The sequence below is a fragment of the Macrosteles quadrilineatus genome, unplaced genomic scaffold (assembly GCF_028750875.1).
Source record: "Macrosteles quadrilineatus isolate MER2022 unplaced genomic scaffold, UCM_ALF_1.0 Scaffold_4__1_contigs__length_99947679, whole genome shotgun sequence".
NCBI lineage: Eukaryota > Metazoa > Arthropoda > Insecta > Hemiptera > Cicadellidae > Macrosteles > Macrosteles quadrilineatus.
This window is the reverse complement of record NW_026542597.1, coordinates 61,714,776-61,741,829: the sequence shown is the minus strand read 5'-3', so window position 1 is coordinate 61,741,829 and position 27,054 is coordinate 61,714,776. Positions and strand designations below refer to the sequence as shown.

At 36.2% G+C, this 27,054-nt stretch overlaps 1 protein-coding gene across 2 annotated transcripts in view; it reads right to left on the bottom strand.

The window, feature by feature from the left end:
- Positions 1-278: 278 nt before the first annotated feature.
- LOC128991741 (protein trachealess-like) overlaps positions 279-27,054 on the bottom strand; it is a 217,135-nt gene continuing 190,359 nt past the window's right edge. For both annotated transcript variants that reach the window (XM_054414894.1, XM_054414895.1), the window contains 10 exons: positions 16,721-16,797; positions 14,572-14,661; positions 11,409-11,577; positions 8,519-8,640; positions 5,601-5,794; positions 5,322-5,428; positions 4,636-4,783; positions 3,942-4,072; positions 3,116-3,264; positions 279-2,401 (listed from right to left, as the gene is read on the bottom strand). In XM_054414894.1, coding sequence (XP_054270869.1) covers positions 1,424-2,401; positions 3,116-3,264; positions 3,942-4,072; positions 4,636-4,783; positions 5,322-5,428; positions 5,601-5,794; positions 8,519-8,640; positions 11,409-11,577; positions 14,572-14,661; positions 16,721-16,797 — 2,165 coding nt within the window. In that variant the 3' untranslated portion in view covers positions 279-1,423. The remainder of the gene's footprint in view (positions 2,402-3,115; positions 3,265-3,941; positions 4,073-4,635; positions 4,784-5,321; positions 5,429-5,600; positions 5,795-8,518; positions 8,641-11,408; positions 11,578-14,571; positions 14,662-16,720; positions 16,798-27,054) is intronic.

The window sequence follows — 27,054 nt, the reverse complement described above, 5'->3', positions numbered from 1 at the left end:
CATAGAGAGCTGCAGTTATACCTCAGGTTTGCAATTACGGACGTTTGCACAGTTGTTTTTAAATGAACCTTGATTTTTTCCATTCCAACACACCTATTTTTTTACTTTGCCTTATGACACCTATATTCCTTAAAAACATTTTGTTGTAATAATTTGTCAAAAATTTGGTTAGATTTTTAAAATTATTTATTGTTCTGCGAGGTACAACATTTGGTTGTAAAAAATAATCTCCTACTACACTGTATCAGAAAATTTTGAAAAGTGTTGAAGTTGTGAGTCAAAATAATTCGTACAAAAACTTAAAAATTCTATAAATTGAAGTAAATGTGTATCCAAAATAAGTCACAGAGTTCGATCTCAAAGGATATTATAGCCTCAATGGTGTCAAAATTTAAACTCATTTGGGGCCCTGTTAAATTATTCACAAGTATTTCGCTTTCAATGTAGGCTAATGCTAGTTACATTTTATAGAAAATAAATTATAAGTTTCAAAATAAATAAGCTTAATACATTGCCCTAAACAATCAACTGACAATGACATAAAACTACATAGAACATTAAAAAAATGTATGATCAGGGACACATTGTTTGATGAATAAAAGATTCTCCTTAAACAGGCAGTTAATTTTTTAATTCAGTCAGTGTAGTGTGCAAAGGTCCTAAAATTGACAATGGCCCTCACACAATTTAGTTATGGTATGTTTCATTCAGCCCTATCAACATGAATATTCGACAAAACAATAAATTTTACAATGTAAATACATTACTACATTAATACAAGACTTTATAACGAATTATTTAAAAAATATTAAAAAACTGCAGCATAAAACACATGAAAGCACCATAAAATATTGATCGAATAGATAAAGCTCGTGGTTTTATAGGTGGACAATTTTACACATCTGTACATAATACTGTTGGTATCATTACATTATACAATAATTTTTAAAAACAGAAGAGAATATCACAATCTTCCGACCAGGAGTGAAATCACTAGTCTTCTGGTTAATTCTTGTTTCTTTTAAACGCAATGAATTTTTCTAAAAACTTCTTATGCCAGTTAAATCTAAGTCTATTTCGGTATGCAACCCTTGGTTGATTCAAAACAAAATAAATACTTCCTTAAAGCTATATGAGCATAGAATAAGTTAAATGCGCAACTAAAAATAATGTTCTCTTTTGTTTTTAAAGCTAGATGACAAGTCATTAGTATCATCCTTCTATGTTCTGTTCTCAGAACTACTTGAGTAAAATTAATTACTTTCTAATATTCAATCACGGTAGAATAAAGTTTCCTGTATTTCCGTATCGCTTTTTCGATCCACTTCTATATACATTAAGACTAATAATTTACAAATCTTTCTACATTCGCTCACAATAGTATACACTTTTAACAAAAGAACCGCTTAAACAACAAATCGTACTATGACGGCGTCGAGTACCAATTAGCACTATTTTTTAGCGTCTCTGGATAAACAGCGGGAGAAGCGTTGGCAGTTTTGTTAGGGTGGTAGAGATGGAAGCCCGCGGAGTGATAGAACTGCGACTGATCGAGGCCTGAGGTAGCGTAGTCGATGGCAGTGGGGTGTACGGGGTAGGGCTGGGGCTTGAGGGGTAGGGGTTGCGCCGGACTGTCGGCACCGAGGGGTAGGTTGTACTGGTGCCGCAGAACATCAGTGTAGGAAGGGTTGTCAAACGTGTTGTGCACTTGTTGGTGCTTGTCTCGTGGAGATACAGACGACGGAGGTGTCATGGCGGAGTGGTAGTCCACTGTGTAACTGCCGGGGGCCGAGTAGGACGAGACGAGTCCTCCAAAAGTGTCTCCGGATTTCTGGTTGTGCGAGAGGACAAACTGATCTCCGTAGGACCCCTCGCTACCAGGAGGTGTCGGGAGGGGTCCCATGTCTCCGGTATAGTAACTGCCCGCCGTCCCTGTCCTGCCTGCGTGGACGTTGGCGCGTATCACACTCTCTCTGTTTGCGTACAGCTGTCTTAGCAGTGCTGACGCAGGTAGAGGAGCCCCGGGTTGAGCGTGCTGAGGCAATGCTCCTATCCACTGGATCGTACTCTTCTGCTGCTGCTTCAGAAGAGTGTCGGTGCTGAAGTCTGTTGGTGTTTTGTCTAGCGCCACAGGTAGATGTTTGGACATGGCGTGTTCCAAGTCTTTGACAGAGGTTCCACCTGTGTCGCTCTCCTCCATGGTTGGCTTGGGACTTCCCACGGGGACTGAGTGACATGAAGATGATGCTGGACTCAGCACCGGGTAACGCTTCCTCAGCCTTTCCTCATCCTCGGAGCTGCAACAGCTGCTCTCGTCTTCTCTTTGTGTTCCAGACAATTTTCTCTTCTGGCCCCTCTGCTGAATTTCTTCTGTTTTTTTTGGTGGTCTAGCAGTCAAAACCTGAAAATGCAAATAAAATTTTGTTTTCATAAATCCTCATAAACTCTGATAGGTACCTACAAACTAATATATTGTTACAAATTTCCAATAAGTGTTTTAATTTCAACATATTTATTTTATTCATTTTTAAAATTTCCATATCAAATATTTCCATTTTAATAAACTGGTTCAGCTTTGATTTTCAGTTGAGGAACTAGGGTTGTTTGGGGGAGGGGGAGAAATGGTAATACAGTATGTATACAAACATTTACTATAGCAATAAATCACATTGTCAATCCGAACACACATTAATCTCTGGAGTTGCAGAGTTTATTTTGTAATCTCTGGGTGATGGATTATATGTTGTTATAATACTGAACAACAATTAAAAAACGGGCTTTATTCTGTGCTTCAATACACCTTTAAAAGAATATCATTCAAGTTAAAATAAAGAAGTCATAATATCTACTCTTGAATATAGCTGTCTGTAATTTCACTTGGTCTCTAAATACTGAACAATACAACATCTTACAGGGCTAGTTTTTAAATCAGAAGATGGCTTCTTCAATCCTGGGAAAATCTGATACAGCTATCCTTGATAATTAAGTCTATAAAATGGCCCTGACTCAAGAACCAGCTGCTTTTAGTCGGTAACAATGCTGTCACATCATTCATTCAATTATCCTTAGTCGGCATCAGCATTATATACATCTTATCCAATCCACAGTCACATACCTGGGTGCGGTCTGGAGCCTGTAGCTGAGACGCATGCTCCAGGTGTCCTCTACCTCTCTGAGGATCTCCGGATCCTTCTGATGAGTCCTCCAGATCCGGCGGACTGAGGTGGTGGTCATGGTTGCGGGACGCTCCACTGTTGCGGCCATCTGCAAATACAAAGCTCTTTGAAACTGAACATACCTTGTTTCCACCTCTGAAGTAACATAAATATCATCATTTTTGTAGGAATATCAATTTAATTTTTTGGCAAAATTTCTTAATCTGAAAACCTTGTTGAAAACAAGAAATAGTTTTTAATGTTTAGTCATTATATTCATTGACAAGATACACACATTCTAAATGTATCTTTAGGTAATCTCATGAATAATACGAGGAGAACTCTAACTGTTTTAGTAACCTTTGGGTACTGTTTAAACTAAACAAGTGATGAAAATAATATCAAGAGAAGCCACTTAAATGTCCAACAATTGAGATTTGACATGACTAACAGCTTTCAAAAATTAGACGATTTAAATTCTTGAAGATGCTGTCCACAAGTTTCACAATATAATTTTGCCTTGATGTTGTTCCCTTTTTAGAGTTGTAAAATGTATGTAGTATAGTAGTTGGCAGCAGCAATGGCTTAGTAATAATAACTTCTCCTATTTCAATGATGTTCACAAAAAATATTTTGTTATAGTGTTGCTATCCTCAGATTGATCTGTGAGATCATAGGTTTGCTGAACAAAAAAAAAAAGATAAAACAATGATGAGATGTGTACAGTTAGGTTGAGTAGCCTACTTATATTTAGTTGAGAGTTAAGTTATCTGAGTATTCCCTCACCTCCTTTGTCAGCATCTGGAGAGCCGTTCTCTGGATCGTTCCCTCCCGCCTCCTCTCTCTTGACTCCTCGCTGAGCAATGTTCTCTTCTAGCTGACAACAGTCCATGATCATGTTCTTGTACTCCTTCCCACTGCAACATCAGATAAAATCTTTAAATGTGAAAACAGAGGTATGATCAAAAGTCATTTGAAAGAAACATAAGACCAGACAATATACTTGAAGGTATAGATCGAGTCAATTGGAATGGTGTGTTGGAAAGATGAAGGAAAAGGCTTCCAACGACAACAGGAGTCTCACCCCTAGATGCTAGTTATGTAATAACAAATTCTTTAGCACATACTAATTCCTCTCGCCACTAAAATAGACACGATCTCTTGATCTCTACTATAGATGACTCCGGATTATGTTGATGGCTATTAAATAGGGGTGAAATACTTATTCCTATGGAAATCCACAGGTAGCAATCTGCAACTGGTTTCAACACAATAGTGTTGCTATCTTCAGGTTGAAGTGTAAGATAAATACACTGAACTAAAAAAAGATTCTATTCTAATGATGAGCAAGTGTATTTCCTTTTATAGAATGAGGATGGCAACAATTTTGTGCAGAAACTAGATTCTGCAAACCTTCTGCGTATTACCACAAGCTAAAATTCATCAAATAAAAAAAAAAAATAAACCATAAACTGCTCACCTAACAACATAGTTGACACAGATGATGTTTTGTTCCTCTGCGTTTTTCGAGTTGCAGACGACGGTTGCACAAGTCTGCATCCAGGTGTAACCTCCATTCTTGTTCATCACTCGGTAATAGTGAGTTAGAACTTGGCCTTTATTGATCACTGGAACAGATACAACAACTTGTTATCTAAATTGAAAATAATCTTGGTGGTGTACTACAATGAACATTATAGGATTCAGTTTACAACAGCTGAGAATGGTGAAAAGTGGTACATAAGGTATGGATAAGATAAGTGTTCAGTATACAAACAGAACATGATAATATTGTCCTACATTTGAGCCCAACTTGGGTTATTATTATCTCTAAATTGAAAACAACATGAACTTGATAGTTGGGGGAAAATCAGTTTTAAATAAGTATGTGAGGAGTCGGTTAGTAAATCTTATGTTTAGGGGCTTAGGTAAATCTTTAATACAAAAATCAAATTTTATTTAATTGTTTTTGGACTGTGATTCGACAGAGTTGGTAAAATGCTTTTAAATTATAGTTATAATTATGCTTTAACCAAAAGTGGTTTCTAATTACCTCGTAAATTTAAATTATGAGATTTTTAATTACAACACTCCATTATTTCCATTATTTATTAATTTTATTTAATCAAGATTCTCCATAGAGATTATTCGGCATTGATAACTCACAGTCTATATGGCTCTTCCTCAGTTTGTTGGCATCCTCCCCATGACACAGGGTGTAGAGGTTCATCCCCGTGATCTCCTCAGCTGTGTAGTCTAGCAGGTCGGCCACTCTGTCAGAGAAAAATAACGTTAAGATTGTTACCAACTGCAATGTTGATAGCAAGGATATTACGAATGACTCTACTGTTGGAATGAATAAATAAGATAAAAATCACCATTTATGAAGGCCCACTAATAATTAATTCCTGAACAGTACACATCCAAAAGCTTTTAATACATTACCTGGGTTCGCAGTGGGCTATCCGGAAGTCAAAGTTGATTCTAGTAACAAACATGTCAGACTCCAGTCTTATCTCGTGGACGCTCGGTGGTGGGAGAGCGATGGCGAGGGACACCATCCCCATGAGCGGAGGCGCACTTTTGCGGCTATGTGAGAATGTGTACTGCGGCCTCAGTCTGCACAGCAGTAGTACCACCTACGCAGAGCGAAATAGTTAGTCTGATTATCTCAATCAACCATCTAACCTATTGATTGTTCAATAACCAATAGGTTACTTTATTATTTACACATAATCGGGTGTATATTCAGGGCCGCTTCAATGATGGGCCCAGGCTTAAGAGTGCAGGAGGGTTTAGGCTTTTGGTTGGCGTAAGGAAGAGAGAAATTCCCCCAAGGTAGGTGGAGAGGGACACAATCATCTCTCGGGCCCACACAATGAACATTATGCAAACTAAAGGCCTGTGCGTGTTCTAAGCTTAATATGAATGCAAGGTAAGTAAACAATGGAGTGAGATGACTTTTGGTAGTTTTGTTACTGGTTGAGATTAGCTTAGGTCTTAGCCAGGATATTATTATAATCCCAATGATCAATGGCAGTAAAGTTGGGCCAAGTTTCAAATCATCGGAAGCTTTCAATAACTTTCCATTCCTATCCAACTAACAATATTCACCGAGGATTCATACTGTCATGATTATGTGATTAAGAGGATCTGACTGAACATATGTTATATCATTGGATACTCATACTGCCAGGAATTAAAATATTTATTTTGACCCATATGATGCATTGAATTGTCACAGACATCCATACAATTTCTCTCAAGCATAGTGTTTTGGTACCCTATAATATATGGTGCAATATAGTACTTTCAAATAATACGGTACTAATGTACGATTCTTCTATTTTCTGCTAAGTAATGTGTGTGAAAGTTTGTGTGTTAGTTTGTTTGAGGTTCAATCAAGCATTAACTATTGGTCGGATTGGGTTAAAATTTGGTATGATGATAGTTCACATTCCCGATTAACATACATACATATTCTTATCTCAAAAATCTTGTTGGGCTCCACCCCAGTGGCTCTGGAGTATCCCATGTTAACCCTATGAGTATTCATATTTAAAAGGAATTAAAGAATATTGCCAGCTGTTTCAACTACACAAGTTGGTTCTATGATATTTAATAGCATTAAAAGGTAGTAAGGTTTACCAACAGGGTGCAGCACTATTAATTCTTTTTCTATTCGCGACAATAGCTAATTTGAACCAAGCAGCACCAAAAAGCTGTGAAAGCGTTACTTTTTCTATTGTTTAAGTAAAGTGGTAGAACATTATTTCTATGGTAGATGTGCTATACTATAAATATACAGTAAACCAAATTTTCTTAAAACGTGTCCTCTTCCATTGAATATGCAAAGCACGAGTATAACTGCAATAGACATTTTATACTTATACGCCAACCCCGTACTAAGGACTCTGCTAGTTTTATCCATATTTACCAAGAGAAAAATTATTTTTTTAAATGCATAACTTAAATCATAAAAATATTTTAGACCAGGTTCATGAATTCTAAATAGAGTAATTTTATTTTACAAAAGTAAAATTAGACGGTTAAAGATTTAAACTACCATATTTTAGAGCGAGCCGAATCTTAGTAAATTGGTAAGTTAGATCTTATGAGACACCCTGTAAGTCCCTCATCAACTCATCAGTTCATAGTCATAGCGGTGTAGCCACTAAGCCAATTAAGCCCATATAAGGACCCTTATAGCTTCCCCAACCCTTTCTAGATTACTTCTAAACCCTATTTTCTTTCCCTCTGCAAGAGCGAGGCTATTTCCACTCGTCAACACGTCTTAAGAAGGCAGTTTCACAGTTTCGTTATTGTTCACCACAAACTTCTATCCCCTTTACGCTCATTGTCTTGGTAATAAAGTGTGCAGTAAAGATCTAATCATTTGTTAATTTAGTGGATTAGCCACTCTATTATTAGTTACTTGAGGCAGTTTTGACTGAGTAGTGAACTTGTTACGTATATTATCAAACTTTGAAATGGTAAAATCTCGTAGTTTGAATAGGTGTTGATATACAACATATTTGAATGTAATTCAAGTGTTAAGGGCTCATAGTTAGTTTTTGTTTCTAAAATTTAATGTGGGCTTCGCTAATTTACATTGATTATTATTTTTTATGTTAAACAGCTCATAAATTACAGGCATATGAATTAATGATTAGCCTCAGCATATTTATTTTACCATTCATTAAACAGCATAGAGAAACTAGCACAGGTGGGATTACAAAGGGATCAGGTAAAAAAATGTACTAATTTTAGACACTCAGAAAGTTCATATATAATACCCAGACCAGTGGTTTGCATGTGATGCGCTTTGGGCCCAAGAAATGATTGCACCCCTCTCCACCAACAAACTTAAAACCTCTTTTTTTAAAAAACGGTCCTGATAATATCAGCTAAATAATTTCTATGGTTTTATGTGACCTGGTGACATAGGCGTCTGTTTTCAGCTGGACATCCCTCTAGACGTAAAAATTGCTGTGGAAAACCCCCAAACACAGGCAAGCAAAAATACACATGCACTTCAATAAAATTTGTACATACAATTCTAAATTATCAATTTTACAAATGAATATTTAAACAATGTCAGATTTAACATCACATTATTGTCAGCTTTGTGTGACAGAACAACGTTAGAAACTTGGCAAAACTTCTGCAAACCTGCAAATGGAGCTGCTAAATTTATTACGAATGATGATAATGATTGTGTATGAACAAATACTTTCTACAATTTATTAATTCTAAGATGTAGAAAAAAATCAATAAGACCGAATATTTACATAGCCTATGATTACAGAAAAAAATCTGCAATAACTATAAGTAAAATTTTAAGGAGTTTATAAGATACTAACCCTATATCCTGATGACTTGAAGTGACATCCTCGTTTGGTCAATGTAGACTTCATCCTAACACAGAACGCTCTCTCTAATCCTTTGTATGTTGACGTAGCGTTTAGTGCCATTAGAGAGGATACTGGAACATTAAACAGAAGATTAATTATAAATATCTATGTGTAACAGGTACAAGATATGTCTCTGTAAACTACCTAGTTTGAAACTGTTTGTCTACCATTACAAAATCATGACACCGCCTTCTTTATTGAAAATTATAAATGGTTGCCCATACTTGCATGAGTTATCTGAAAGGAATAAACAAGGACAATGGAGAATTTGAAGAGTATTTGCAGGTATATATTGTTTTATTTATCTTTTCTTGGGTTTTGGTGAGGATTTTTTTAAAATTATGCTTAAATTGAAAATAAAATCATGATATTTTTATACAGCCGTTTTATATACAACAATTCATTTATTTTGATAAACGTGTTTATAAATTTATAATGTTGTAACCTACTTTATAGATGGATTTTAATTTTTTCACAATGCCAACACACCTTGTAGCATTTCAGGGAAAGATGAGTGTTTAATGAACGAGATGACAAACTTATTACTGACTGATCAGATGCTTGCCAGGACCAATAAAAACATCAATGACCGCCTACCGACAGTTGGGTCTTGTCAAATCATAAAAAGGTTTTGACTTCTCATAATCAAACTGGCTACTTTTTGGCTACCAGGCGAACTGGTGAGCACGATATCCACACAGAGGCGAACTGATGAGCACGATATCCACACAGCTATCCATGTACGATTCTGGGAATCAGTTATAGCTAAATACTGTATTACCATTCAATGCTTGTGAAAATAAGTTCACCGATTAAAACAAAATGTTCAAATGCTGGACACATTTTACATACAAATTAGTTCTATACTCTGTACAATGGCAAAATAAATATTTAGCATAATTAAAATTATTATAGATATATTTATGACACAAAACCAATAATATATGAATGGACGATGTGTTAAAAGGTGGAAAGAAAAAAAAAACTTTAAACGTTTCACACAATTAAGCCCAACTAACGTAAACACTTGCAGCCCTTACAGTAGAATAGCGCCCTAGAGGGGTAAGATTTAATGACCCTTTCGTAAATCATAAGGACTGCAGATAACACAATTGCTATCAAGCCAGGAGTCGTTTTAAACTGACTTTATAATTTACACCAGATGGGTTTGTTCTTATAACTAATGGGAATACCGACTTGATAAGGGCAGCAGAGAATTAAATGTTGTAATTTGTGTTCCTACAAATTATTTTTTCAAGTAGAGAAGGGCAAAGTGAATAAATGATGTGGCAAAACGAATTCAACATTTTTGAGTTGTTCTACGTGTTCACTTAAATGTATTTATTGCGTGGTTGATAGTTGTACTTTTGGCTTGACATTGATAAAATTATTAATTTGGAACTTAATTTTTTATTAATCACGTAGGAAAAACATTTATTTTGTTGCCCCACAAATAAAAAATATATTAATTTGACCATAATCGGTCCCAATTTCAATGGAACTAAAACTCAACCTAGTTCAACCATAGTATGTAAATTGTTTTTAGCTCTGTGAAACAACTATTTACCTATTTATAACAGAGTAGGGCCTTAAAATAAATTTAAACCATTTTAGGAACCCATTTAGTAAGATAAATAATGTACAACAATTTGTTTACTTAGTTCATCACACGGACGATGGCTAGGATTTTCAACCCTCACTTTTTTTTCGACCGAGACTTCTATTTTGTTAAACTTAAGCCCATGTTGGAAATATGTTATATTAAAAATCATTACTCTATAATATCACTAGAATTTTAAAAGTTTAATTGGATAAGGACCAATTTAATTATTGTTTAGGTATTTTTTTCAGTTGTTTAAATAGTTAAATAGCCAATATAATCTGATTTGGTAATTTATTGATCTTAACCTTAACCATAGTTTATTGTTGGATCTAAATGAAATTTCCTAGAGGATGACAGACTCTCCAGAGTTGAGGCAGAATTAACTGTTTTAACCCTGAACAGACGCTGAGTATAGTCAACTCTATACCAGTTCTAATTTGATTTTGAATTAACCCAAAATGAACACAACCAAGGCAAGTCTTAAACCCCTGTTTGGCTACATTATCGATACAAAATCATTTTAAAAGCCCATAAAGAAAGAGAAAAGAAACTAAACAAAGCGTGAAGATGATGCTCGCCTCAGGTGTCAGGAACCACGGATGATTGGTCGCGACCTTCACTGATACTGACACGGTGACGTCACGCAGTCGTACCAACTGTGAGTCGAGCATGCATACTATATAAAATGTTATTAAATTACACATCAGAAATCTGCAATCTGACAGCACAGTCTTTCAGAGACTCAACTCAATTACGTTTTATTCGAAAACTGGCTAACCTCATCATAGGAAATTGGAATGCAATATCTAGTTCTAAACTTCTATCCGTGGTCAAAGGTAGAGTAAAATTGAACAAATTGACCCTCAGACGTAGTTTGCTGCTACTGTCAATTTACCTATTTCTCATGCATCAACGTTTAAACCTAGCCAGACAAAAAAAAAAAAAAAAAAAAAAAACAACAACAACATGAAAACCTTTCTACCTTAATCCTTAATCTGCATTTAACTCAATCGTGTTGTGTTGCATTGTTATCCCCTAGAAGTCAACCCTCCAGGCATTGCTCCACTAAAAGGATAGCTGGAATTTATCCAATACGTTTATCAGTATTAACACCACTTCAAAGCGTCGGTTATCGAAGACCTCGACAATTAATTTATGTCCAATTGAATCGCGTTAGACACATGATTTAAAGATTGAACCACCAATGGTTTGCAGCTGATCAATGTCTAGGCCTACCGTCAGGGTTCGCCGTGCTGGCCGTGTTGTTGGTGCCCTCCTCGCTGGCCGCGCTACTAGGAGACGCTAGGCCTTGTCCCTGGGCCAACCCTAGGCCTAGCTGCTCGGCCATCTCGCTGTGGTCTTGATGATGCACGTAGTCGAACACGCTGCTGCCCGTCATCTCAACCTGCAATAATAAACATATTATACAGTTGTATTCGTGTGTCAGCAAGCCTACCAATGTTTACAGGCTGACTCATGATACCTGACCTCACAACATATATAACATGGGGCAACGTTGCGTCAATAACAGTTGGAGCTTCGAGTTATATAGCTAAACATGTTTGGTTAATTATAAGGCACAGTGAGTGTGGTGTGTATTGCCTATAGTGAATCATAATCCAATGCGTAAAATATAAGTATGTATAATAAGTAATATTATACAACTCTAGTAAAGCCGTGAATGATGATATTTCCCATTTACAGTGCCTCCAATCAAAAGGAGCTCGGTTAAGCGACGATATTTCCAATGTTATCTGGATGCGAAAAATGTAATTTATGGACAGAATAGTTAACTGAAATGACATAATTTCTCCGCATTTTAAGATTCACAGTGAATTCAAGCAATGAGCTACTATACAATAATCGTTTAAGTATGCAATAAGGATCTATTAAGACGTTTATGAGGATGGAGTTTAATATGAGCTAAATCGCAATATCAAAACTGAGAGATGTTTAAAATACTTAAAAACCAGAGAGGTTTAAAATCTCAAAAACGTCATCAAATGTTGTAAAAATAGTCAAATTTTGCCAACTTATGACATATGCAATAAATTTAAACCAACTTCCAGGCTTTCAGGTGATGGAGATCTTTTCACGTTGTCGATGCAGCACAATTCAATCATATCTCTATTTCTTATGCGACAATTGGATGTTGTACCTCAAACCTTATTCTGTGTCCTAAATGTTGTTGTTCACTTATACATACATACTGTATCTTAAGCGGAACATTGTTGGATTGTTGTGCTAGCGCTTAATCAGCCTAAATTTGTATGATTGATCTATTTTTTTAAATTTTTCTTCAAAACCAAATTTTCTTTAAGTCTCAACCCTAAAGGGGATTTTATAAAAGTTCTTTACTGCATCATAAAGGGCGCAACATATTTGTCGGACTAATAAAATCGCGGGTACGGGAGGATACCCGGGCAAGAGCCGCCATGTTGGAAGCTCACTATTGATTGTAGTGGCATTACCACTCCGGGCACGGAGCGGTTCGGACGTGAGGTGCATTCCCTCGCAAACATGGCCGTCGTTCGCGCCACCACGCCAACCGTGCCCATTGCTGCCAACCTATCAATATTTAAACTTACATTGAACCTGTATTGTTTTATACACTACTTCTCACTTTCTCGCCCCGTCAATGGAAGTGGTTTGTTCAGTAAAGGGGGATTTTCTGAAAGAAGGAATGACGTTTTTTTTGTCATGTGGAATAGAAGATACCATAAACATGTATTCATTGAATTGACCCAAACTTATAATAAGCTAAACAAAATCGGCCGTAAAAGTAATATAAATTGATAAATAATAGGTCAACTATAATTTGAACATGTTGTCCTCTACTAAGGAAAATCGTTTATTTATTAAAAGTGACTACAAAAATTTAAATTATTGATGTTGTATTCCTTATGTCTAAATACGACACATCGATCCCATTGTTGTTTCTAGTTTATTCATTAGCAATTTTATTCGCAGTGTACAATTATTATACTAACTGAAAAACTGTAGACCAAAGGAATGTGGCAAACTGAAAAAAATCTGCAAAAAGTAAATAACTGTAAAGCTGACTAAACCTTCCACAGAAAATACAAAAAACGCCATAAACGGTACTTACGTATTATACGGAGGCCACTTATTTTACAGCGCGCTGCGACGGTTGGGTTAAGTTGGGTTATCATAAATATGTTTGTAGAACTTTCCTAGTTTCGTTATGAATCGAACTATACGAGATGAGTCATAAAAACTTATGATAACCCAACCTAACCTAACCGCCGCAGCGCGCTGTAAAATAAGTGGCCTCCGTATAATACGTAAGTACCCCATAAACCATCACACAATAAAACAACAAAACAAAATCGTATCACAAAGAAAATCGGACCAAAAACACCTCCTTGTGTAACTCCCAAAACACTCATTGCTACAAAGTAAAGGTTAGTTTGGTCTAAGGAAAGGGTGACACTTGGGAAGGAAGCCCTCACAGAGCTAGCGAGCACGCGTGACAAGGATGATGGTATCAGAGGCTCAGCGTCGCATACACAAGTTTATCCCACCATCCATCTCCACTCTGCATGTATCAGGCACATCGTCTCATCCGCCATTCATTTATACAACCACGGTGACTTTATATCACTTCATTTTCTCTTTGACAAATTTCCAACTCGCTACCGTCGCTCGTTCCTGTTGTGATCGTTTTCATGAGGTGAAACTTAATTTGGAGGTAGGATACTCAGGTGTAAGGTATAAGGGGGATTTGCGGTATGTTATATCTGAACTCATTAAACTTCAAGCAAATATTTGACAGTGTAAGAACAGTGTAAGAAGTACAAACACACAGCGAAACTAAGAAATCTTACAACATGTCATAACGAACAACAGAAACAAAATAATAATATTTCAATCAGCCAATTAAAACTAAAAGATAGTGTCCGAGGATTAGTTTGTCATTAAATTAAGTATAAGTTATATCAATTCTCTCCTCTTAATGTTTAGGGAGGATCTGGTCAGTGTGTCTGGTCCATATCAGTCGACTGTACAATGGATCCATTGTACACTTTTATTTCGTAGGCCTGCAATGGCATTACCTACTAACCCATTATCTTTCGAAATCCACTATTTCCCGTAGATGCATAGTTCCTCCCTTGCACCCATTGCCCAGCACTGAACCCAGCCCAGTCTTCATATCTTTTTTTCTTTGACACCCTACTCTTCTGTTTTATCTGATAGGTCGTTAAGTTTTTAGCAGCCATTTCAGTCATAAAACTTTGGAACCTTCCTCAGCTGTGTGACTAATGTGTCGGATAACAAATTTTTTTTTAAAGCATGTGATTTTCTTTTAGAAGCATTAAAAAATGTTTATATTAAATTGTAATACATTAAACTATATTTTGTATTTGTTGTTTCTTACCTGAGATAAGCCAAGGTAAATAGACACAGTCTCAGAGATGTAGAGGAACCTTCCATCTGCAGCTAGGGCGAACGCGAACCCATCCAGCGACTGAAACATCCAAACAGCTGTTAGTTAACATATGAGAAGCAAATATAGCCCTTATTATGTTATTATGGACCGATCCAGGAGCCACTGAAAACATACTGCAAGCAGTGCCAGCTGTTGCTGAAAACAAAAGACGAATAGAAAACGAACTATCCTATGTATTAATAGGCAAGCACGTTTCTTGAAAACCTTTTTCCTCAGCTCGTGTGCATCGCAGGGAAAATCTACGCATACTGTTGGAAAGATATTTTCCTCCACATGTACAGAATTCCTTAAAAAAATTAAAATAGAATAAAAAACAAGCACAATGAATTTAAAAATTAACATGGGCCTTATGGGTTGCTGGTGACGAAATAACAATGAAAGATAAATAGAAAATCAAAACAAATTAAACAAATTCAAATCACATGTTTTATTTACATCGTGGGGTGAATATAGAGAAATCTGTACATTACATATTTTTGATCGAGTTTTCGACCACTGGACGACCTCTATTAGTATAAAACATTACAAATAAACAATTACAAAATTTCCAGTTTCTATGTTCAGTAGGCGAAAATAAATGGCACAATATTTATTACATTATTGATATAAATTTATAAGAAAAAATACACATTCCATTAATTTGTATTCAGTAATGTGTCCATGGTTGATAAAAGAAAAGATGACTTATGGCACTCTCTAATTTAAAAATAAAATTAATATTATTTTATACTTCTTTTATGAGCACCTTAAAAATCATCACCACCCCCTTTCGCACTATTTTTTATGCACAGGGTCCGTTAAAGTATGGTGAATCAACAAATGCACTATTTCTCAATTTATTATATTAAAACGTCCGTAAGATACAAATTTGTAACTATTGCAATTAATAACGATTTATTCACTGTTTAAACTTTCTAAAAAGTAAAATCTACCTTGGCGATAGAACTGCGGAGTCATTTTTTACCGGAGCTGACGCACAAATTGAGAAAACTGCGGCGCTAACCCCAGCAAATTACCCCAAAGACATTCTTTTCGGACCCTCTCGTAGTGTTTATGGACTGTCAGTTGGGATTGGGGCGTTCTCGTCTTTTTAAAATACTTAAATCTTCCACCTTTACTTTCATTTGAACGTTGAGGGGAATCGACATCATTCGTGTGAGTAATCGTCATTAACATAATAAGTTTACACGTAGAAATAAACGGTGAAGGTTGATCTTATTAATTATCACCTACATATATCAATCAGTATCTAATAGTTTGAAATCTATATATTAAAATAGCCTCAAAATAAGCACAAAAACTTATTAAAATTTAAAAAATAACATGGGCCTTATGGGTTACCATAAGTTTACTAATGACAAAGTAACAACGAAACATAAACAGAAAATCAAAGTAAATGGAAGAAATTCCAATCACATGTTTTTACAGCGTGACGTGAAAATAGAGTAGTTTGCACGACTATTTTTGGTCGAGTTTTCGACCACTGGATGACCTATAGCACAGAAAACGGGTTATAGTAGTACGTTTTCTGTGCCTATAGTTTTAAATAATAGATATTTGAAATATGTGAGTAAACGTATTTTATTTGTACTACATACATTAAACACAAACGATTACCTATGCTTCAAGTTCACGATGAGACGTTAATCTACTACGGATAAGGACAAAAACGAACAACCCATACCCTTGACTAGAAGTATACAGGGTGTCCCGTAATGAAACAGCCAAACTGGGGGGAATTGCACAATGGGCTAAAATAAAGAGTCTATGCCCACACAATTATTTTTATAGTAAAATAAATATTTAAAGCAGACCATTATTACGGAGTAAAGTATGTGACTACATTTATCAACTGCCATGGAGAAGTAAAACTGAAAGTCATCATTGCAACTTAACAAATCTCCTTTTTAGCTCTGATGTTTTTAAATTAAATTACATTGTAAAATGTCTTTGTCAACAACACTTCATATTGTCTTATGAATTAACAGTGTAACGTGTAAATATATGTTTCAAGTGTTATTAGACGTATTATTTACTTTCTGTAGGTGTTTTCAGACAATATTTTTTAATTGTTTACCTGCAGTATATGCGTGCCTTGGTGCTGTTCAAACATTTCCATTGCTATCCCCGCCGGCGTTCTAGACCGCAAGCCTCCTGAAACAAAAATACAAATCAGCTGATATCAACTGAAATAATCAGCTGATCCAAACGAGCAGGCACTGCAGAAGTTGATGTACTGTAGCCGGGCGAAAAATCGATGGTGTATATGAGAGCCGCTTAAACGTTTCCTGAATTTTGATCAGTCCTTCGATCTTTACTTCAGTTGAGTATTGATGTCTGTACAGTTGGGCTTTTGAGTCTCCACGAGCTGTGAGGTTGATTATTTTCAATATTTCCATAACAACTATTAACCAATTCTTGACATTTTGAGTGAGAATTCATTAGACAATAAAATCTAAATGAAAATAACGTTAAATATTTTCTAAATAAAATTGAACTATAAAACCGCCAAAGAATAATCTTTGTAGCCAGTTTTAGTATAGAAAATAACTATGTTATGATCAACCCACCGACAAAGTTTGATGCTTTAAAAGATTTATTAAATTTCACTAAATTTTTACCCAAACCAAATTAAATGAGCAATTGATCAAAACTATATAATCTTTTATGTTATCAATGAGGGGCACATGTATGACTGATGTTTTCCATGAGCGTAAAGCTGTATAAAAGTTAGACGTTACTTTATTTAATTGTTTTTTCCTTATTAAAAAAAAAGTTTTGTAAATGAAGTTAAAAGTGTATAAATTATTTTTTTTGTTCTTTTATATTACTGTACAGTTGGAATTGTTTTTGGTTAAGGAGAAAGTATTTATGTTGCCAACCAAACAGACGGTCAACATTGACCATTGTTTAATAAGTGTTAGGTTTTTATTTTAGCTGTCTAAAATTGGTTTACTCAGATAGGGTATTTATTTCAATATTATTGGCAACCCATAAATCCCATGTTAATTTATTTTATTTTAAATTAAATATATTTATTTTGCATTTTTGAGACTATTTTAATTCATGGAGGGATTCTGCACATGTACTGGGAAATATCTTTCTAACAGTATGCGTAGATTTTCCCTGCGATGCACACGAGCTGAAAAAGTTTTTAAAGAAATATGCTTGCCTATTAATTTTCTCTCTAACGAGACTAAATTTGTTCAATTCAGCTGAAAATAGAGATGGAATTTTAGTGGAAAAATATACACTTGGTAAGTTATCAAAGCGTATTGCTTCAGAGTAATTTCGATTTCCTTACTGTGTTTAAGAAAGCATAAAATTATTCTTTTTATACATGATCACTAGCATTTGTCATCACACTCGTGGCCGGAAACATTGTTAAAATGTTAAATTAATGCGAACGTCAGTTTACACATTTCCCAAATGTGATGTATGTCCCCCAACTTGCCCCAATAATCGTCCGTCCCGCAGACAACCCGTAAATAACGGTAACATGTGTTGCCCCCCCCCCCCCGCCCCCTATCCCCCCCAATAACATCCCCGGTACTTTATTGCCTTACGTGAATTATTATTGCTTTTGTCTTTTAAATCGGAACAGCGACACGAGAAAAATCTCCCCGCCTTACACTTGTCGTGGGAATATAGTGGAATCATTTTATGAGAAAATTTGACCTAACCCCAACAAAATTGCAACACAAGCAATTTTTTTGGTAATGATAGCTATGAGTGTCTTTAATAACCCCTCAAAAATCGCCATCAATCGTACCTTGGCAACAAGCCCAAAAATTCAAAATGGCCGCCAAGAGGGATGCCAAAATATATATTTTGGCATATATCTCGAGAACGGTTAGTTTTATCAAAAACGTTATTTTAGCAAATATGTAGCTCTTTTAATGCCAATCAGTTTGTATATATGCATTTTGTCTGTCAGACGTATGGTATGGCCGCAATTTGAAGAGCCGTACTTCATTAAAATCTCCAAATTTTCATTTTTTTATGACTTAATGTTAGAAAATACAAATTGTACGTCAAAATAATTTAAAAGTTGTTTGCTATGTGGTTTCCTACTTATTTTCAGTTTTACTTGGGATTTTATGATTATGAACATTTTTTTTATGATTTAAATAATCTCCCATTTTAAGGGATAAGTAAGGAGCCAGGACATGGATATGTAATAAAAAAATATATGTTATTTAAATCATACAATTTTATTCAATACTACAAAAAAAAGATCCCTACATACAATATGTATAACATGAACATATAAACGTAGTTTTACCATAGTGTTAACATAATTTTGCCAAATGATTTAAAAGTTTAGTCAACATTTTCAAAAATACTAATCTCATCGTCTTTTCTTTGTCCAATGAAAACTGGTGACTGTTTTCACTATTGTTTTCTAAACAATGACGACAGGAAATAGTGCAGTTAAATCCATTTTTTTTACACACACATCTCATTGAATTACAAGCAGTCTTGCAATTGCATCTAATCATTTTTAACAATGTCTCTGGTGCTGCTGGCAAATCCATCGTTTGGGGCACTTACATGTTGTCCTGCAAAGTCCATCCCCAGTCTGTAGTTATCATGCTATCTTCTGCCCTTTTCCATATTTGAATTTGTAAATAGGCACGCAGACTGTGAAACTTTACTGCTGACTCTGTTGAAGGAAGTTGCTGAGGCTTTTCAAAGCTTTTAGCTTTTTTTAATTTTGACAAAATACTTTTGTATCTACATGTGTTCATTGATTCGTTCTTATTCCCATTGAACAGACTAACCATTAGTTTCAGACCGATTTCTTCAACTTGATCTGGACTCAGATTTTGTGAGCTGAAAGATGACATCAGACCCTGAAAATACTCGTCTTCTAATGTTCTGTTGAATACAGATAGTTTTCCGATGTGAAAAATCCTCGAAGTAGTGTCGCACCCTGTATAGGCGTGCAGAGCTAATAGAGATTTAGCTAAATCTTCTCGAAGTGAGGATCTAATTTTTTTAATGGTATAAACATGATCTGAAAGTCGTTTGTCACTTCTGAATAGCAAGTTGTAATTTGTTGTAATATTACACCAATAGATAAGTAAAATAAGAAGCTGTCAGCGACTCTGTAGGACTAAAGGAAAGAAAGCGACTGTGTAAAAACTAAAAATAAGTAGGAAACCACATGGCAAACAACTTTAAAATTATTTTGAGGTACAATTTGTATTTTCTAACAAAAAATGAAATTTCTGAATTTTTTTGAAAAAGGCAGATTATAATGAAGTACGGCTCTTCAAATTGTGGCCATACCATACGTCTGACAGACAAAATGCATATATAAAAACTGATCGGCATGAAAAGAGCTACATATTTGCTAAATTAACATTTTTGATCAAACTAACCGTTCTCGAGATATATGCCAAAATATATAATTTGGCAGCCATCTTGGCGGCCATTTTGAATTTTAGGGCATGTTGCCAAGGTACGATTCATGGCGATTTTTGAGGGCTTATTAAGGGCACTCTTAGCTATCATTTAAAAAAAAAAATTCTCGTGTTGCAATTTTGTTGGGGTTCAACACTAAAATGATTCCACTAATATTGTATGGGTTCGATTTGGATTTAACAATTTGTGGCAAGACTTTTCTAAGATTTAAAACTATATAAATAATAATATTTGTTTATTTAAATCGTATATCAGTTAACAGCAATTATATTTATGTTTGTAGATTATTATGAGTGTAAATAGTTTAATATATTCACATCAAAAAGAAGTTTCATAATCATTATTAACTATTCATTATGAATAACATTTAAAGGCAAAGGCCTTCGAAGTGGACCCAGCTGTTCATGACAATTTTAAATAAGTGGTCTTAGCTAAAGAGACAGCTGACATTGCCAAGTAACAATCTTATCATTAAAAACTCGTCCTTCATTAAATGTATCCCTTAAATACGCATTCTGATGTGTAGATGTTGTGTGAATCTAATCTAACACAAACTTGACATATATTTTCAATAATTTGGTTTACTTTGACGAAATTAAGTCTGCAGCGTAATGTGCATTTTAGTTCATTGTCAATATTTAAGAGGCCGTGTGAAGGTTGTAGCATAGAGCAAACGGTTAGTATATGGTTGTAGTAATGTAATTCCAGCTGTGAGTTCTATTAGCATTATGGTATTGTGCACGAGTTTGTTATTATAAGTTCCCGTTTATCATGCTGTATTAGGGGTTATTTCTCAGTAAGTGTTAATGTTGAACATTATCCAAACCGATCTAAACACAAACACAAGTCAAGTTGTCTTACAACTGTCGCCGGGACGATCGGGACGCACAAATGACTGTTCCTCATCAATTACGTTACTAATAACCTTTTCCAAATATCGCACCCTCTAACATTCTTCCCATTTCCCGCTGCTAGGCCAGCCTAAGTCCGGTCTAATAAAGGCGTTAGGCCACATGATCGACTGGCCGAAGCCCGATGAATCATAATCCGCAATAAGCCGTGGAAGTGTCAGTGTCGGTGGGGAGGGGGGGGGGGGTTTGTTTGTCCGTAAGTAATCAAGAATGTTTGCCCGCGAGCGATCTCCTAATCAAATGCTGCGTAGGTCCAAGTTGTTGACTAGTCCCCGGGATTGATGAACTGGTTTACGCAGTTTTGTGAATTGGAAAGATTCGTAAGATTTTTCGGCTGAACTTCATGATAGTGATCGAAAGTCTAATAGAACATTTTCGTGATAAATTTTGTTATAATTTTTACATTAGCATCTATGTTCATGCAACACTCGACTATGTCATTTTGTATTCACGTGATATTTTAAGCTGTTGGGTTTGCGTACTTGTTATGTTCTAGATACTGTCTCCAATGTGTATACGGTGTCGAATTATAGCTCCCTAAAATGCGATGAAAAAACCTCAATGATGAATCAAGTGACAGTTGAATACTATCTATTTGGCAAATTATGTATTTGAATTAGTACAATTTAGAATTTGATTACGGCTTTCTAAAACCTAAACATTTTTTGAAAAAATATAAAAAAAATTTGTTATACTTATTTGTATTTTTGCCCACGTTTTCACTATTTTTACTACCACGCAAGTTTGTACACAGATCGCTAAACATTTTCCACTTATATTCAGACTTCTGTCAAAATTTGGTCCAGTTCCATTTACTGTCTCACGTGGAACTCACATTCGAGTATACGATGAATTTCTGATCCCCTTAATGTATTGAAATAACCACTATGAAAAATACCCACAGTAATTTTAAAAGTGACATCCAAGCACACTGTAAAACATAAACTATTGATTTCCCATCTCAACCTGACACTTGATTAATTACACCTGACAATACGACCATTTCACCACACTATAATCTGATTACGATTGAACCGTCGAGCGTTTCAAAGTCGAAAATGAGATATCAAGGTGGCCCTGGTGCACCTAACTAACAGGTGACAATGGCAATGACACTGATACAATACAGAACGTGGCAGTGTGTGTAGTACCAATCTCGCTGGCTACCGTGACGGTGGCGCGCCGTGACGCGGGCGTGCCAGCACACCCCGGGCTATTGTGACGGACCACGTGCGTCCACCGAGATTCGACTCACATTTCAGTCATAATGGAAGAAAATCTTCAACGGCTCTTCTTCCCCGGGTCCATTATCTAGGAAATAGGCTGTACGGTAGTTGGCTTTTTGAGCGTGCTGCCTGAGTTTTTGTTGGGAAGATTATTTGATTTAAAAAGAGGTTGGTATTGGTGTTTTAGCGTATGTAAAATACCTGTGTGTAAATAAGTTAAATTGTAATTGATTTTATCTGTGTGAAATTGAAAACATGTATAGAAAATTTTCGTATTTTGGACATCGGGAAACTCGCAGCGTTCAATTGGGGGGGGAAATACTGGCCAATGTATAGGATATGTTGAAACATTTTAATTTTAATTTTCCCGAAGATGGATTACTGAAACGCATCCAAACGTCTGTTCGTATTTTCGCCAGTTCAATAACTCGGCCAATTCCTTAATACAAATTTTGACCATATAATTTAATGGTGGAAACTTACTTTAATTCACGCAAAACATATATTTATAAGTAGTAAAATATCTATCGAATTATAACATTCAAGTTTCAAATGTTTGCGGAACTAGGTAAAAAAACACATCGGGTACGAAAAGGCGAATCATCAGTCACAATATAATAGCCTACCTACGTAGCCATAACATGAAATCGATGTAACATCGACAAGGATATATTTTTCTAACAAAACCACAGAGAAGAATGTAGCCTACTTCTTTGTCCTAGGACGCTAGGCACAAGCCCGTGTTTTTCACGTTAGTTCAGGCTAGAACTTGGGGTTGCGGCATAATCACCTGGATAAACTCCATTGGTGATTTGGTGGGATTTGAACCCGGGACCTCAGGGGTAGAAGTGTAGACCAGTTCGCTCCCCAGAGAAGAATGTAATATGAGAACCTCAGCGAGAAACATAAACATTAAATAATACAATTTTATCAACACACGGTTCATTGTATTAGCTTGAAACTACAAATACAAATATGCTAATTCAATACACTGGGTGTCACCAATCCATTGTAACAAAGAATGACTCAACAGGAAGAGAGGATGACTCAGTAGCAAGTCGGCTGACCAATACACCTTAGGCGTTGAACATTTCGCTTTGGCCACCGCTAATTTCATAACTATTTACGTCAGTTCCCCCAGCCCTGACTTGTTACTAACTGGCTTACCGTCGTGAGTCTTGGTTAATAAGGGGGCATTTCCCCCCTCCCCCCTCGCCTTCTCACCCTAACTTGGCTATCTTTGATCGCTGACCGCTCCTGAACGTCAGGTTCGTTTATTTCTTTTGAGTGTGAAAATGTCGGAATTTCTTTACGTGGAAGGAATATTGACTGTTGTGGGGAAATGTCTTTGATGCTCTTTTAATGCTAAACTGCTAACCGTTTGTTAGCACTGAGAAATTTTCTGCATGACTTAGCCAACGACTTAGCATGATAACAATTTAAGTAAAAATAAATCGTCAAATTTTGACAGCGACACACACTTGAGTAAGTATACTAAACTGACTATTTAAGTTGTGTGAGTGAAGAATGGGGTTAGGATGATGTGCGCACTATGGACAATAATCAAATAAGTACTACTTCTGCATGGATACCATTAACTTTAGACATAATTATATTTTCCACCCTATAAACCACACAATAGTACACATTAAAAACATGTTTTATCTCCGTTTTAAGAACAGTAAGCCAAGGTATTTTAGAGACAAGATGAATATATTTTTTCTTATTCCTTAAATCTACAACCCTTCTTCCAACTTAGTTTTGCGTGTTTACACATAGACTCTAATCGCAACTATGGTTTGAAAATTTGTTTGAAAAATAATTTATTTGTCCCTTTGCGATTTCTTGCATTATTCTTCCTTAAGAACGAAGTACATACTCATTCGCATCACGACCGTTCTACTATGTTTCCTTACATATTGGATCCACAAAATATCGTAACGCTTTTCAAACATAGCTAACCCACTCCCCGCAATATTTCGAATTTAAATCAAATCTCTTTACATAAACACCCCCTCGCCGGGTAGCTTTGAACAGTCGTGTGGGTGAGGGGTGAGGGGTGTGCTGGGGGAGGGTAACAGAGTTAGCGCTTGTTACGGCCCACAATTCCGCTAGTTAGTGGCTCTAATTGGTTTTAAAGTGGGGCAAAATGAAGTGCATTAAACGCCGCCGGGGGCTATCATGTCAGCAGCGCCAGGCGACTAGCGGCTCGCGCTGTGGAGTCAGTGGTGTTTTAAATATTATAATTATGGATTCAAAACAAATATTTTGTTTCGTATGGTTTTTTTGTAGGCAAGGAAAGGCTCATACTAAATCGTGTGAAGGGTTTCACGATGTGGAAGTTTGACTATTATTTGTTAAGTTCGAAATACTTTTTTGGAACTTGACGTAAGATAAACAACGGAGCAAAAATAATCTTTTTTTGTAACCAAGCTAAAATGATATTTTACTAGGTTGGTAATAAAAATTTTTAAACGACCCCAGTTTTAATTCTGAACATGTGAAGTAATTCTTGCATCATATCAAGATTCAACACGAAGACATTTTTCATCTCATTAAGTTTTTGTTCGTAACTATTCGCACTTTTCTGAAAATATTGTATTATATTTCATGTGTCAAACATATTACAATACACACTCAGTGCAAGAATAAACACAAACATGTTCTAGGTAAGCTATTGTGCAGACCTATGAAAAGGGATGGGTGAGTTTCTATTAAGTTAGTGTGTATAATCAGCTATCCTTCGTGACGTGCTCTCCTCTAATGCATCTCTCTTTTCAAAAATTCCTGCTCACACCAAAGGAGACTTCAAGCATTGACTAAGTACAATATACTATTGAGTATACATAACCGAGCTTGTAACCTAGGCCAAGTTACGATAATGCCATCTTCCCATGTTTCATCCCTGATCCATGACGTTCAAAGACTGTATTTCCTTAGGTTATGACCGACCTCTACAGTTACATTTCTCTCCCTAATTCTTGTACTCTACCACCCCCTTCCTGCTCAAACCCAGGGAAAATATGTAAGCCAGTTCTAGCTTCTAGCCCAGGTTCTTCCCTAATCCATATTCTCTTACATCCCTAGACCAGATGAGACCTTAAGAGCACGAGCTAGTAGCTCAGGTTCTTCCCTATGCTTAAATCCTCTTCCCTCTTTCCCTAACCCATATTCTCTAACATCCCAACACAAGAGCAGACCTAAGAGCACGAGCTAGTAGCCCAGGTCCTTGCCTAAATAATAATTGCCTACAGTTGTGTCCTCTTCCCTAATCCCTATCCTCTAACATCCCTACACCAAAGCAGACCTAAGAGCACGAGCTAGTAGCTCAAAACATCCCAACACCAGAGCAGACCTAAGAGCACGAGCTAGTAGCCCAGGTCCTTGCCTAAATAATAATTGCCTACAGTTGTGTCCTCTTCCCTAATCCCTATCCTCTAACATCCCTACACCAGAGCAGACATAAGCACGAGCTAGTAGCCCAGGTCCTTGCCTAAATAATAATTGCCTACAGTTATGTCCTCTTCTCTAATCCCTATCCCCTAACATCCCTACACCAGAGCAGACCTAAGAGCACGAGGTAGTAGCCCAGGTCCTTGCCTAAATAATAATTGCCTACAGTTATGTCCTCTTCTCTAATCCCTATCCCCTAACATCCCTACACCAGAGCAGACCTAAGAGCACGAGCTAGTAGCCCAGGTCCTTGCCTAAATAATAATTGCCTACAGTTATGGCATCTTCCCTAATCCCTATCCTCTAACATCTCAACTCCAGATCAGACCTAAGAGCACGATCTAGTAGCCCAGGTCCTTGCCTAAATAATAATTGCCTACAGTTATGTCCTCTTCCCTAATCCCTATTCTCTAGCATCACTACACCAGAGCAGACCTAAGAGCACGAGCTAGTAGCCCAGGTCCTTGCCTAAATAATAATTGCCTACAGTTATGTCCTCTGCCCTAATCCCTATCCTCTAACATCCCCACACCAGAGCAGACCTAAGAGCACGAGCTAGTAGTCCAGGTTCCGCACGTTTGGTCTTGATTGACGCGACCGCTGGACCGAAACCATCATCCGACCTGTGAAATAGGCAAATGATTGCCTCTGGCTGCCATTGTGTCCTGTGTCCAGAGTCCTGTCACTCGGTAGGATCTGGCACAAGGCCTGAGTGTGTGGTCAGTGTGTGACCACTACTGTGACATTGTGGTCAGTGTGATAGAGTAAATGTGTTAATTGGAGACAGATGTCAATAAATGTTCGTTTGAAGTTTAAAAAAGTAATATTTCACAATCAAATCGTTAGTTTACCTCCTACGTTAAAGGTTAAAATTTACATTACAACGTTTATTTAAAAATAGCAATAACAGTTATAGCAATTGTAGATGAATACTTCTTTTGAAGTACACTTGGGAAACGATTTAAATGCTAGTTACCGATTACAGTATACATGTATTCAGGAAAGAGAGGGAAACAATTAACATCAAAATACCTTAATTTATCTGACTTCAAACATCCAATGGTGCTTCATGACACTATACTGCTGTATTTATGTGGTCTAAGTTACTGACTGATTTCTACCATAGTTAATTGTGGAAATAATTTGATGAATCTTCGTATCGATATTTAGACATAACAGTAACAATTTTCACCACCCCATTAAATGAAGTTATTGAATGGTTGTAGCATTTGAATCACGTTTAGTCACGAAATGGTGGATAGAAGGATTAAAAAATACTTATTTATTTTTTTTCATAAAATTCTGGCAACAATTTCTAATGTGTTTTCCAATGTGTTGCAATAAAATTTATTTCAGACATCTATACAGCAATTGAGCATTTCTTTTATATA